This window comes from Phalacrocorax aristotelis, chromosome 6 (assembly GCF_949628215.1).
Source record: "Phalacrocorax aristotelis chromosome 6, bGulAri2.1, whole genome shotgun sequence".
Lineage (NCBI taxonomy): Eukaryota > Metazoa > Chordata > Aves > Suliformes > Phalacrocoracidae > Phalacrocorax > Phalacrocorax aristotelis.
In genome coordinates, this window is record NC_134281.1 from 18,070,874 (window position 1) to 18,085,270 (window position 14,397).

The 14,397-nt window shown below is 46.6% G+C and overlaps 1 protein-coding gene across 3 annotated transcripts in view; it reads left to right on the top strand.

Annotated features, from left to right (window-relative positions):
• The window catches only part of POC1A (POC1 centriolar protein A), an 80,265-nt gene continuing 65,868 nt past the window's right edge, over window positions 1-14,397 (top strand). The window contains exons 1-3 of one of the 3 annotated variants that reach the window (XM_075096314.1): window positions 1-111; window positions 1,336-1,420; window positions 4,615-4,786. In XM_075096314.1, coding sequence (XP_074952415.1) covers window positions 94-111; window positions 1,336-1,420; window positions 4,615-4,786 — 275 coding nt within the window. In that variant the 5' untranslated portion in view covers window positions 1-93. Of the gene's footprint in view, window positions 112-810; window positions 914-1,335; window positions 1,710-4,614; window positions 4,787-14,397 lie in introns of those variants that run through there. The other 2 variants (XM_075096317.1, XM_075096316.1) reach the window with 2 other exon arrangements.

Sequence of the window (14,397 nt, forward strand, 5' to 3'; positions counted from 1 at the left end):
TTCCGGCGTGACGCCGCGGCCCCTTTAAGGGCGGAACCGTTGTTACGGGGCGAGGGAGGCGCGGAAACCGAATTTTGTGGCGCGGGAGGCGTCATGGCCGCCGGCTGCCTGGTGAGGGGATGGCCGGGCCCTGCTGCGGCTTCAGGGCTTAGTGCTCCCGGGGTTGGGCTGAGCGGGGAGAGGAGAGGCTTGGGGGGCTGGGCAGGGGTCTGCTGCGGCCTGGAGGTTTAGTGTCGCTGGGAGGGGGAAGGCCTGGGCTTCTAGGGCTAGGGCAGGTGCTGGGGGTGGGGACGGGACCGTGGCCTCTGAGGCCGGGGAAGTGTTGGGGCGGCTCAGGGTTTGGAGGAGGCTTAGTCCTGTTGGGGTTGTGCTGTGGGGCGGCCTCGTGCAGCTGGGGCCGGGGAGGAGCTGGGGACAGAAGTGTGGAGTGCTTATTGCTGAAGGGGGGCCAGCCTCGGCCCTTGGGGCGCTGTTACAGCTGGGACTGGATGCGTGGGGGTATCTCCAGGCTGGGGGGGGGGGGGGCTGGTGCAAGTGGGGGAGCTCTAGATCTGGGGGGGGCTGGTGCTGAAGTCAGCCCTGTTTATCTGGGGCTAGGTGCTTGTTTGAGCAGGCTGGGGCTGCAGTCAAGTCCTGAGGGGGGGCAGGCTGTGGTAGGGGTTGCTGGGGAGGTAGAGGCTGTGTCTATGGAGTAGGGATTGAAGGCTGATCAGCCTGTTCTGAAGTCTGGACAATTTTAAAGTGTAACAGCGTCTTGTAATGATTCTCTCAGTGGTTCTGGTTTGGGTTTGGTTTTTTTGCCCTTTGCAGTAAGATGCTGTGTAGGGACATGCTGTGTTCCCCACGTGTCAGGGAAGGGTAGTGGGTCAGTTTGTTTTGCTGCAGTTCTGATTCTACCTGTCTGTTTCAACAGGTGTGTTAAGTCTTTCAAATTTCTCCCTTCTGTGCAAAGAGTGGCCTCTTGGCTACCCCTGGGTTGAGATGAGCAGCTGTCAGCACAAAGTTGAGCTTGACTGCCTGCTCAGGTGGTCACTGGTGTAGCTCTTGGGTTCCAAAGTCAGCTTTGGGGCCTCTGCACTAGTGGCATGTTGTAAAAATGCATGACTGATTTGTGGAAGTCACCTAAGATCCAGAGGGGCTATCAGCTCAGATAATTTGCCTCTTTTAAAGTTTTTTGATACATGTGAAACTTGCATTTTGTATTGCATGGTGTTCTGATCTCTACCTGACTTTTGTGGGATGAATATGTGGCTTGGTTTGCTTGTAGAAATAAAATATCTTTATTGTGCAAAGATGATTCCTAATATGCAGTGTCTGAACATTATTGTCTTCTAGGAAGATCCGTCACTGGAGAGACATTTCAAAGGCCACAGAGATGCCGTCACTAGCGTGGACTTCAGTCTCAATAAGAAACAATTGGGTAAATTGTTCCTCTGTGTCTTGATGGCCAGCTGACAGAGAAGGAGTTTCTCTGCTTTAGCTAAATGGAGAGACCAGTGGTGGTACTCAGCTCTACAGGAGCAAAGAATTTGTTTTCACCATGAAGAGATTTGGGAGAATTTCAGGATGAACACTTCTGTGTGCTTTGAAAAATATCATGTTGTTGAACCATAGGAGTGGCAGGTTGTATGCATCCTGCTAGAGCTTTAGGGACATCTACCATTGCTTATCATTTTGCATACCTGGCTTTATCATGCAGTCAACTTAAGGTAAAACCTTATTTTTTCTTCTCCATCTTCTATTTTTCCCCTTTGAACAGCTGCCTGTGGTTGTGCCAAGGCTTGTGTACTAGCTGCTATTCAGTAACCCACTGCGTGTGCATTAAATGGGAACCAGGAGGTTTTTTGGCTCTTAGCGAGGTTGCTGTTCTGTCTGTGTGGCATGGTGAACATTGCTTTGGCTCACAGACAGAATAAGGCAGAAAGGATTGGGGCAACGTATGTGGTAAGCAGTGGGCTCAGCAGGCATGAATAAATAGAAACGCAGCAGTCTAGCAGGTAGTAATCCTGTCCTACATCTTGCAACCTACACAACACTCTAGAAGCTGCAAGGAAATGAAAATGCATCAAACTTGCCTTGGACCCCCTCTCTTCCTGCTGCTGTTTTCACTGTTGTTTGTTATCTTTTCCTTTCCACTTCCTGTGACTTTGACTGCAGAGCACAAGTTTGCGCTGTTTTGAGTCTGGGATTCTGTTTGTTCCTAAAACTTCATCCAGTCAGTGCAGAACTCTGTTTAGCAAGGATGCTCTGAATGTAAATCAGTATTGCTTTTGAAAAGCCTTTCAGAAGTAGTATGGAGACCTACGTCTCCATCTAGACCATGAAAATTTACTCTTGATGTTTTTGGTAAATGAGATCAAGTGAGAAAGGGAACAAATTCTGAGAATTTTTCATCTGGTACTGTTGGGTTAGTCCTGTGTACTTTACTCTTATGAGATTCTGAAGTCCTTCTGCATTTCCATTCCCCAAAATACCCAGCCAAACCTAGAGGACTTGATCTTTTTATTCCATTAGATTGCTTGCCCAATCCAGTAATGATAATAGTTATTGCCAACAAGTACATAAGCAGTATTGTACTGATATGCTTTATTGAGATGTCAGAGCATTATTTTTCTTAAGTTTTTTAACATCAGTTGTGGGCAAGCTGTGATATTGCAACTTAATATCCCTGTCAGGCAGTGACTTAATGTAGTTATGAATAACATTCAAATCTCTTGACGCTAGGCCATGCGCTCCATCTACTTCTACACAGTTTTCTCCCCTTAAATTTTTATATCGCTAAGGAAAAGTGTTGCCTATATGAAATACAAAACCAACAGGTGAATGAACAAGTATGTAAGGTTTTTTTGTTTCCCCTTAGGGTATATTAATAATGAATGGTCCTGTTTGAAATGGGCATATGTTAATCCTGAATTAATAGCAGGAAAAGAGATTACTATTATTTTGTGTTGAAATCACTGTGAAATAGAAAGACATTTCCAGAAAATTCTGTTTGGTATTTTGCCGTGACACTAACGAACTGAAATATCCTTGTATTTATGATACTGCCATATCAGAACCTATTGTCAAACTGATCTTTTTATCTAGGAGCATCCTAAGATCTCCCTGGAGATATGCCCCACTTGGCACTGAGGTAGAGAGATGCAGATGCAGCTTGGGTTTGTTGGCAGGCTAAGATGTATATATTTTGTATTTGCTTGTGGAAAATCTACAAAGTTTTCTATTATTTAGGGATTAAAATTGATTTGAAGGGGTATTTTTACTGTCATTGTTTGAGACTTTAAGTTGCCACAGTCATATGCTTGCTCTTTTACAAATCAGTAGGGTCCCAGTGATGCAGACTTCACACAATACTTTAAGGACAAGCAGCTCTTCAGTTTTCACTGTGCAGAGGTGGTGAGTGGACCTGAGCAGGGGAGTTCTAGACTGAAGTGGAATTTGAGTTTGGGAAACACGTTGCCTGGTATTCCTGGCAGGGACTGATATTGCTCCTGTCAGATAGGGAGGGGAGATGTAGCTTGTATGAAGTTCAGTGTCACGGAGATGTCTAGAAGCCCTTATTTGAGATGTGCTGCTGTCAAGTTGGAGCTGGCCACTGCCTACAGCAAGCAGTGTGTCCTGCTGGGTATGCAAGGCAAAGAAGGGAGCCTTTGCTGAAGACAGGATCAGTTGTGCTCGCACTGGATATAACATGCACACTTAAGTTCTGCCTCCTACTTGTGTGACCCTTTACTCTTGCTGCTGAGGGAGATCTTGAAAAAGCAACATATGTCCTGGTGGACAGCTTACTTCCTGTAAGTAAAGTCTTTGCCTTCTGGGGTTGCCCTGCAGCCCTGTCTTTTTCTTCTTATTTTTGGAGAGTGCCTTTGCCCTCTTCCATTCCATTCTCAGAAGCCTAAGAGTACAGGCAAGTTGTGGTGGTTGTTGGTTGGGTTTTCTTTCCATAGGTGAGTATAGGCATGAGAATGGAAGAGCAGGTGAGTAGATGGAGGGACCTCATCTCCATCTGTAGTTCCTTAAAGCCTCTTATGACTACCACCAAGTCCTGCTGGCCCTTCCCACTAATAGCAAACTGAACATTGCTCTAATCTCTTTGCAAACTTCAGTTTTTCATAAATTGTTAAGAACTGCTGAGCTATATTTGATCAATATTTTACAATAACAGAGATGTTGGGGGGGAATGTAGCTGAGTTGTCTTTAAGTCACTGTCACAGGGATTCTCTGTTTAATCTGTAGTGTGTTACTTGATATTCAAACTGCTGTAGCTGACACCTGCACCTGCTTCCCAATAAAAAAAGTGATGAGATAACCTTCATCCACAGACCTTCTGTGTGTTTCCTTAGTATCTATGTATTTGCAACTTGTGTGGCTTTTGCCTCTGCAGCTGTTGCATGAACTGACTCTTGGAAGTAGAATTGCCAGTCCAAGTGAATGCAAGACTTTGTTCTGTTTGAATTACTAATGAAATAAACAGTATGCGATACATCGGTGAAGTGCAAAGGACAATGTGCTTGAGACTGCTAGAAGCTGTGATGATGAACTGAGTGTGAAATGTAGTTTCAGTGTAACTGGAGAGGAGCTAAGGCAATTTTGGTTTTGTTTTGTCTATTTCAGCAAGTGGCTCGATGGATTCATGCCTGATGATCTGGAGTATGAGACCTCAGATGAGAGCTTATCGCTTTGTGGGCCACAAAGATGCAGTGATGTGTGTTCAGTTTTCACCTTCTGGTCACCTGGTAGCTTCAGGCTCTAGAGATAAAACAGTCCGTTTATGGGTTCCCAGTGTGTAAGTATCTATTCCATTCTGTCTCTCTTTTTGTGTTTTAACTATGGATTGGGATTTTTCCCTTGCTTCTTGAGAGCAGTTCTCCTGTTTGTGACCTGTTTGAAGGATAGAACCACCATTTTATGTGGCAGCTCTGACAGGAGAGGTAATTTGGTCTTGAAATTGCATTGGAAACAAGACTAAAATCCTTTGCAAAGCTTAAAGTCAGTATTAACTTCCAATGCTAATATACAGTCATAAATGTAACTTATCGGTGGTGGATTACTGGATTTTTTTCTTTCTTCCTAGCAAATCGATGCTTTTATACCAGTGTTAAGCAAGATGCTGAAACAAAAGTTGGGGTTTAGTGATGGGGATACCTGTTCAGTGAGCACTGTGGAGGTTACTAGCTTGCATACTTGCTGTAGTCCACAAAACAGTTGGGTACCTTTAGTCTTTATTTCTTGATCTCAAACTATTAACTCTCTGTTCCACTGATAGTAAATCATGGCATATTATTAAGATGAAAGACTACTTTGGATTGTGTATTGACTTTTTTGTGAGCTTGTATATGATTAACAAGAATTTACTTACCCTTTCAATACCTTAGCCAACTTATTATATACTTACGATGTTTCCATTTTTGAGTGTTTAGTTGCCTTAACGCATTAATGCTTATCAAGTCCCTGACAATCATTGGCTGAGAGAGGTCAGAACTTCTATTGTTTTACTCTGCGATGCATTGTTTTAAGTGACATGTCTTCAACAAGGAACACTTAGTTGAAATACAACACAAAGGAGAGAGCTGCAGAACTTCTGCTTGAAAACTTGCTGCAAGTAATAAGAAGCTTTTTGCAGCTAAGGTGCAGAAAAGCGGCTGCCAGCGTTTCCTTTGATCTCTTGGTTCCCACACTAAACAGTGGGATTGTTTTGTACATGTCTGTCCATTCAGAAAAAGGTATTTGATGTTCCTTTGCTTGTGAGTAGGTAAATTGCTGCTATCTAAGACTAAAGGATTGTGTCCAGAAGCAGACCTGATGATTGTGGTAGGAAATAAAAGGGATTAAAAAAAAACCCCACACACAAAAACTAAACAAAACCACACAATATGTGTAAGATAAATATGTCACTTCAGGAACATGGGAAAGCATTTCTAGTTGTTTATTTTTGATTACTGATTGGAAGCTTTATTTGATCTACTAAACTGTAAGTAACCTCTGCCATGGAACTGATAGGTTCTGAAAATGACTTGTTAAAATCTGTGATAAAGGTGACTTTTAAATATCTATGATGTTTGCTAGAGTAATAACCTGCTCTAAGTTAAACTAGATTGATGTCCCCATTTTTTCCCTACCCATTAATCATCATGATGCTCACCTGAAACTACCAGAATGCCTGAACTGCTGTAAATGTAAATTCCTTGCACCCACTTTGTATTCAGAATAAGTTAACATATCTGTCCTACATGCATATTATTCATATGTGACAAAAGTGCAGGCCCTGCATTTTGGGCAAATTCCATTTTATCCTTTAGCTACAGAACTGTCTTAGCGCTTTCATAATGGTGGAGTGACTAAACAGTAAATATGGTAGAAATTGCATTAAGGTAAAACTCTAACTTGCAGGGAAATACAACTAAAATATGCAGCTTGTAACTTCAATTATAATTCATTTCAGTTTAGTCAAACTTTCCTGGAAGAAATGGTCACAATGACATATCAGCATATATATTATTAAAGGGCACAAGGTGGTTTATGATTAAAATTTAATCTTGTTGCACATCAATCTCCTGTAAAGAGACTAACAGTGTCTTTGTTCAGGAAGGAAGTCCTAAAGGTGTGGTAGCTGGCTGCCCCCACGTGCCATAAAAAGAACCGGCAGGGAAGGCGGCTGGCCTGGCTGAACAGGGAACTTTTGCTGGGACTCAGGAAAAAATGGAGAGTTTACCACTTCTGGAAAAAGGGGCAGGCAACTCAAGAAGACTACAGGGATCTTGTTAGGTCACGCAGAGAGACAATTAGAAAGGCAAAAGCCCAGCTAGAACTTAACCTGGCCACTGTTGTAAGGCATAACAAAAAATGTTTTTACAAGTTTATTAACAACAAAAAGAGCCAAGGAGAATATCCATCCTTTACTGGATGTGGGGCAGGGGTGGGACGCATGACATTGTCACCAAGGATGAGGAAAAGGCTGAGGTACTTAATGCTTCCTTTGCCTCAGTCTTTAGTAGTCAGACCAGTTATCCCCAGGGCATTCAGCCCCCTGGGCTGGAAGGCAGGGACAGGGAGCAGAACAAATCCCCCATAATCCAGGAGGAAGCACTTTATGACCTGCTGCGCCATCTGGACACTGTGCTGGTTTTGGCTGAGACGGGGTTAATTCTCCTCACTGTGGGGGTCGGCTACCTTTCCAGCTTCCCGTGCTCTGCCGCTTGGTGGGGGGAACTGGGAGGGGCAGGGCCATGGTGGGGGCGGCTGACCCCGACTAGCCAATGGCAGGTTCATTCCATACCATGTGACACCATGACCAGTATATTGAGGGAGGGGCAGGTTGCAGCTCGGAAGTGGCGCGGCATCGGGTCGGCGGGCGGCGAGTGGCTGCGGTGCGTGTGGTTTGTTTCGGCAGTTCGTTCCCCCTCTCCCCTCCCTTTCCCCCTCCCCCGGGGCTTTGCGCCTCTCGTTGTTCTCCTTTACACTGCATTTCTATTGTTGTTTCTTTTAATTTTAATTATTAAACTGTTCTTATCCCAACCCACGAGCGTTACCCTTCTGATTCTATCCCCCATCTACCGGTGGGGGAGTGAGCGAGCGACTGTGTGGGGCTGAGCTGCCGCTAAACCACGACAGTCTTTTTGGCACCCAACATGGGGCTCAAGGGCTAGAGATAACAACAGCTGCTGGTCACAGCACCATGTTGTCCTTTTTGCAGTTGGTGTTAAAGATTGGTGTTGGTTTGTTGAGTCTGCTGTGTTCTGCTGTGATTAGTAACGTTTTGCCTACAAGATTTGTTATACAAACACTCGTTTTCAGCTCTATCTGATATTTGGGGTTTTTGCTGAAACTGTTACTGTACTTTGGATACCACCTTGCTGAGGCAATTAGCAATGATACCTCCTCCTCGGAGACACTTTATATGGAGGAAATACAGAATAGTACCTTTGCAGCTTTGTTCTATGATGTCTCTGCCTCTATTACAAGAACCCTTTTGTATCTTGAACACCCTTGGCTGGTTAAGGTGCACTTATTGTTAGTTTTTGGGCATGTTGTTTTGGTTTTGCCTAAGCAACTTAAGAATATCACCCAGAAATCTGCCCCAAGGCTTGATAGTTACGAATGGCAGGGCATGTGGGATAGCATGGGCAAATACCTAGGGCAGTGGGCACCCCCAGTGTTTTGGAGTTTCACCCCCGAACAAGTGCAGAATCCTAAAAAACTAGTAGAATATTTGGAGAAAGTATGTTGTTACGCTGGGAACTCCAGAGAGACACAGATAACTGCAACGTGCTGGGGCCTGGCCCATGCATACGGAGCCCTGCTCAACAGTATTCAGTGCCCCCAGGGGGAAGAGAATGTCTCTGGATTGAAATGCAAAGTGACTGGCACTGTAGTCACTCCAGCCCTGAGGACAGGCACTGCAGCCACTCAAACCCCCATGACAAGTACTGGAGCTAGCTCAGAAAATAAACCTGTACCAGTATCAGTTGCCCCCATACACAAGACGAAATATTGGAAGCGGACGTCAACTCCTTTAGAACGGGATGATGAAGAACCAGGGCCGTCACGGGGAGAGGAGGAAGAAGTCATAAATGAAATCGAGACCACCCGATCCTGTTGTGAGATATGCGAAAAGATTATCGCCTTCGTTCAGGTGAGCACATTGTCACCTGGCTGCTCCGATGCTGGGATAATGGGGCCAGTAGCGTGGAACTAGAGGGAAAAGAAGCCAAACAATTGGGATCCCTTTCTGGGGAAGGGGGCGTTGACAAAGCAATTGGAAAAAAACCACAAGCCCTCAGCCTCTGGAGGCGACTCCTGTCTGGAGTGAAGGAAAGGTATCCCTTTAAAGAAGATGTTACATATTGCCCAGGAAAATGGACAACTATGGAGAAAGGCATCCAGTATCTCAGGGAATTAGCTGTGCTTGAGGTGATTTATGGTGACCTGGACGATCAATGGTCATCCAAAGATCCAGATGAAGCCGAGTGCACATGACCCATGTGGCGGAAGTTTGTACGGAGCGCACCATCTTCGCATGCAAACTCATTGGCAGTAATGTCCTGAAAAGATGACGAGACACCAACGGTGGCAGAGGTGATAGATAGACTCCGGGATTACGACACAAATATCTCTTCCTCGCTTGTCTCTGCTGTGGAGAAACTATCCCAAGAGGTCCAGCAACGCAAAGAAGATCTGTCCTACTCCCCACCTTGACAGAGTAGTGTCTCAGCTGTTAGGAATAAGCGTCCTTTGGATCAAAGAAGGGGATACACACCACGGGCCACCCTATGGTTCTACCTGCGTGACCACGGAGAGGACATGATGAGGTGGGATGGCAAGCCTACTTCGACCCTACAGGCACAAGTACATGAACTGCAAGGAAGAACAGTCACTCAGGGAGGCTCTTCCAGGAAAGCTGCTGCTCCAGTTTCCAGCGAGCAAGTCCCCAGACAGAGGAGTAGAAGCGCAGATTTTATTTCTAAGTGTAATAGAGGGACTCCTGATTCACATTTACAGGAAGTGAGTTGTGACTGCCATGATCAGGACTAGAGGGGCCCTGCCTCCAGCCGGGTGGAGGAAAGGGATAACCGGGCTTACTGGACTCTGTGGATCCGATGGCCTGGCACGTCCGACCCACAGGAGTATAAAGCTTTAGTGGACACCAGCGCACAGTGCACCTTAATGCCATCAAACTATACAGGGGCAGAACCCATCGGCATTGCTGGAGTGGCAGGGGGATCCCAAGAGCTAACTGTATTGGAGGCCGAAGTGAGCCTAACTGGGAATGAGTGGCAGAAGCACCCCATTGTGACTGGCCCAGAGGCTCCGTGCATCCTTGGCATAGACTACCTCAGGAGAGGGTATTTCAAGGACCCAGAAGGGTACAGGTGGGCTTCCGGTGTAGCTGCCTTGGAGACGGAGGAAACTAAACAGCTGTCGACCTTGCCTGGCCTCTCGAAGGACCCTTCTGTTGTGGGGTTGCTGAAGGTCAAAGAACAACAGGTGCCGATCGCCACCACAACAGTGCACCGGCGGCAATATCGCACCAACAGAGACTCTCTGATCCCCATCCATAAACTCATTCACCAACTGAGGAGCCAAGGAGTCATCAGTAAGACCCACTCACCCTTTAACAGTCCCATATGGCCAGTGCAGAAGTCTAACGGAGAGTGGAGGCTAACAGTAGACTATCGTGGCCTGAATGAAGTCACTCCACCGTTGAGTGCTGCTGTGCCAGACCTGCTAGAACTTCAACACGAACGGGAGTCAAAGGCAGCCAAGTGATATGCCACAATTGATGTTGCTAATGCATTCTTCTCAATCCCTCTGGCAGCAGAGTGCAGGCCACAGTTTGCTTTCACATGGAGGGGCGTCCAGTACACCTGGAACTGACTGCCCCAGGGGTGGAAACACAGTCCTACCATTTGCCATGGACTGATTCAGACTGTACTGGAACAGGGAGAAGCTCCCGAACACCTTCAATACATTGATGACATCATCGTGTGGGGCAACACAGCAGAAGTTGTTTTTGAGAAAGGAGAGAAAATAGTCCAAATCCTTCTGAAGGCTGGTTTTGCCGTAAAACAAAGTAAGGTAAAGGGACCCGCATGAGAAATCCAGTTCTTAGGAATCAAATGGCAAGATGGTCGTCGTCAGATTCCAATGGATGTGACCAACAAGATAGCAGCCATGTCTCCACCAACTAGCAAAAAGGAAACACAAGCTTTCTTGGGTGTTGTGGGTTTTTGGAGAACGCATATTCCAAATTACAGTATGATCGTAAGCCCTCTCTATCAAGTGACCTGGAAAAAAGAATGATTTCAAATGGGGCCCTGAGCAACGACAAGCCTTTGAACAGATTAAACAGGAAATAGTTCATGCAGTAGCTCTTGGGCCAGTTCGGGCAGGACAAGATGTGAAAAATGTGCTCTACACCGCAGCCGGGGAGAATAGCCCTACCTGGAGCCTCTGGCAGAAAGCATGTGGGGAGACCCGGGGTCGACCCCTAGGATTTTGGAGTCAGGGATGCAGAGGGTCCGAAGCCTGCTATACTCCAACTGAAAAAGAGATATTGGCAGCATATGAAGGGGTTCGAGCTGCTTCAGAAGTGGTTGGTACTGAAGCACAGTTGCTCCTGGCACCCCGACTGCTGGTGCTGGGCTGGATGTTCAAAGGAAACATTCCCTCTACACACCATGCAACTGGTGCTACGTGGAGTAAATGGGTTGCACTGATCACCCAGCGGGCTTGAGTAGGAAACCCCAGTCGCCCGGGAATCTTGGAAGTGATTATGGACTGGCCAGAAGGCAAAGATTGTGGATTATCACCAGAGGAGGAGGTGACACGTGCTGAAGAAGCCCCACTGTATAACAAACTGCCAGAAGATGAGAAGCAATATGCCCTGTTCACCGATGGGTCCTGTCGCCTTGTGGGAAAGCACCGGAGATGGAAGGCTGCTGTATGGAGCCCTACATGACAAGTAGCAGAAACTGCTGAAGGAGAAGGTGAACCGAGCCAGTTTGCAGAGGTAAAGGCCATCCAGCTGGCCTTAGACATTGCTGAACGGGAAAAGTGGCCAGTGCTCTATCTCTATACTGACTCCTGGATGGTGGCCAAATGCCCTGTAGGGGTGGTTACAGCACTGGAAGCAAAGCAACTGGCAGCGCAGAGGCAAACCCATCTGGGCTGCCACATTGTGGCAAGATATTGCTGCCCGGGTAGAGAACCTGGTTGTAAAGGTACGGCATGTGGATGCTCACGTCCCCAAGAGTCGGGCCACTGAAGAACATCGGAACAACCAGCAGGTGGATCAGGCTGCCAAGATTGAAGTGGCTGAGGTGGATCTGAACTGGCAGCATAAGGGTGAACTATTTCTAGCTCGGTGGGCCCATGACACCTCAGGCCATCAAGGGAGAGATGCAACATACAGGTGGGCTCGTGATGGAGGGGTGGACTTGACCATGGACGCTATTGCGCAGGTTATCCACGAATGTGACACATGCGCTGCAATCAAGCAAGCGAAGCGGGTAAAGCCTCTGTGGTATGGGGGACGATGGCTGAAATATAAACATGGGGAGGCCTGGCAAATTGACTATACCACGCTCCCACAGACCTGCCAAGGCAAGCGCCATGTGCTTACAATGGTAGAAACAACGACTGGCTGGCTGGAAACATATCCTGTCCCCCACGCCACTGCCCGGAACACTATCCTGGGTCTCGAAAAACACGTCCTGTGGCGACATGGCACCCCAGAGACAACTGAGTCAGACAACGGGACTCATTTCCGAAATAGCCTCATAGACACCTGGGCCAAAGAGCATGGCATTGAGTGGGTGTATCACATCCCCTATCACGCACCAGCCTCTGGGAAAATTGAACGGTACAATGGACTGTTAAAAACTACACTGAGAGCAATGGGGGGTGGAACATTCAAGCACTGGGATACACATTTAGCGAAAGCCACGTGGTTAGTCAACACGAGGGGATCTGCCAGTCGAGCTGGCCCTGCCCGGTCAGAAATCCTACATACTGTGGAAGGGGATAGAGTCCCTGTAGTGCACGCAACAAGTATGCTGGGCAAAACAGTCTGGGTTCTTCCTGCCTCCGGCAAAGGCAAACCCATTCGTGGGATTGCTTTTTCTTGAGGACCTGGGCGCACTTGGTGGGTGATACGGGAGGATGGAGAAATCCGATGTGTGCCTCAAGGGGATTTGATTTTGGGTGAAAACCGCCAGTGAACTGAATGGCGCAATGCGAACTGCTAATATAATTTTGGGTGTCATGTGTGTTGTATCAATGATATCAGAGTACGAGCCTCCCAATCCATAGAATATAGACTGTGAAACAAGCAAAGTGCAGCAGTGATGGAATGATGACTGACTCGGTATGCAGCAACCCGACACCACACACATCATCTCTCCCACCCTGAAAGACTGATACGACAGATGGAGCCCAGAGTCATGGACTGGGTGAACTCAGTGGACATTTTTATGGTCATTTTACAAGGAAGGTCCATGAACTAAGGGAATGATGTCTGTGTATTATGTTAAAGGTTGGGAAGGGGAGCAGTGGTGGTTGGTAAGGTTGTGTTGGATGGTATGGGACCTGGGCATGGTGTAAATGGTATGGAATAAGGGGTGGAGAATGTGCTGGTTTTGGCTGAGAAGGGGTTAATTCTCCTCACTGTGGGGGTCGGCTACCTTTCCAGCTTCCCGCGCTCTGCCGGGTGGTGGTGGTGGGGGGGCTGGGAGGGGCAGGGCCATGGTGGGGGCAGCTGACCCCGACTGGCCAATGGCATGTTCATTCCATACCATGTGACACCATGACCAGTATTCGGCGGTTTGTTCCCTTCCCCCGGGGCTTTGCGCCTCTCATTGTTCTCCTTTACATTGCATTTCTCTTGTTGTTTCTTTTAATTATTAAACTGTTCTTATCCCAACCCATGATCGTTACCCTTCTTATTCTCTCCCCCATCTACTGGTGGGGGAGTGAGCGAGCGACTGTTAATTTACCTTCTCTAGATAGAACAAAGAGTGCTGAGGTTGAATCAGGTTTGAGACCTTCAGATTGCCATTTTTCCACTGTCGTTATAAGTGAAGGGAGAAACTGCCCCATAGCCTGTAGGCCAGGAGTTATTTCCAAAGAATCCGTAAACTTGCAGTCCCTGTCAAGGGTGGTACATTACTGAAGGAGTTTATGCTATACTTGTGTATTCACTTTTGTCTTTGAGATTTGTTTTTAATAAGCCATGCTGACAGAATTTTGTAATTTCATGTTTCTGCATGAGCTTTTATCAGACTTGAGGATCTTCTGTGGTTTTGGACAGAAATAAAACTTCCCTGAGAAGTAACCTTTGCTGTTCCTTGCCTTCTGGCAGCTAAAGGATTAAATAAAACTAGGCAGCTCTGACCTTTTCTGAGGAGGGAGGGCATATTGCTGGAAGGTATATAGTATTTTGATTTTTTTTGTCCTTTACAGTTTTAGTTCGTCCTTAGCCTCTGTATAAAGCCTGTTAACGGAGAAGAGAGCAAACCACTGTGTCTTTCTGTTCTTTTATGTCTGTGAATATGGAGCTCCTGGTAGTACGGTACATGCTGGAGATGTATTTTTGGACCAAGAGTCCCATATACCTGTTGGATCTCGAAGTATGTTGTGCTTTGGATCTCTAAACATGCCTTGCGTTTATTTGCCAGAAGAATGCCTCTTGCATTTATTTGGTAATGATGAGTAAAGAATAACAACAATATTTTGTCTTTTTGTTGCTTGACTGAGTTAATGGTAGCTTGCTCAAAGTTGTTATGCCATCAGGCATGTTGAATTCAGTTGTGTTATTTCTTGTGTAATGCTGCATCAGAAGCATTCAGCTGGAGTATGGGCCATTACAGGAATAGCTGTGAGGTAGTTGCCTTCTTGGCT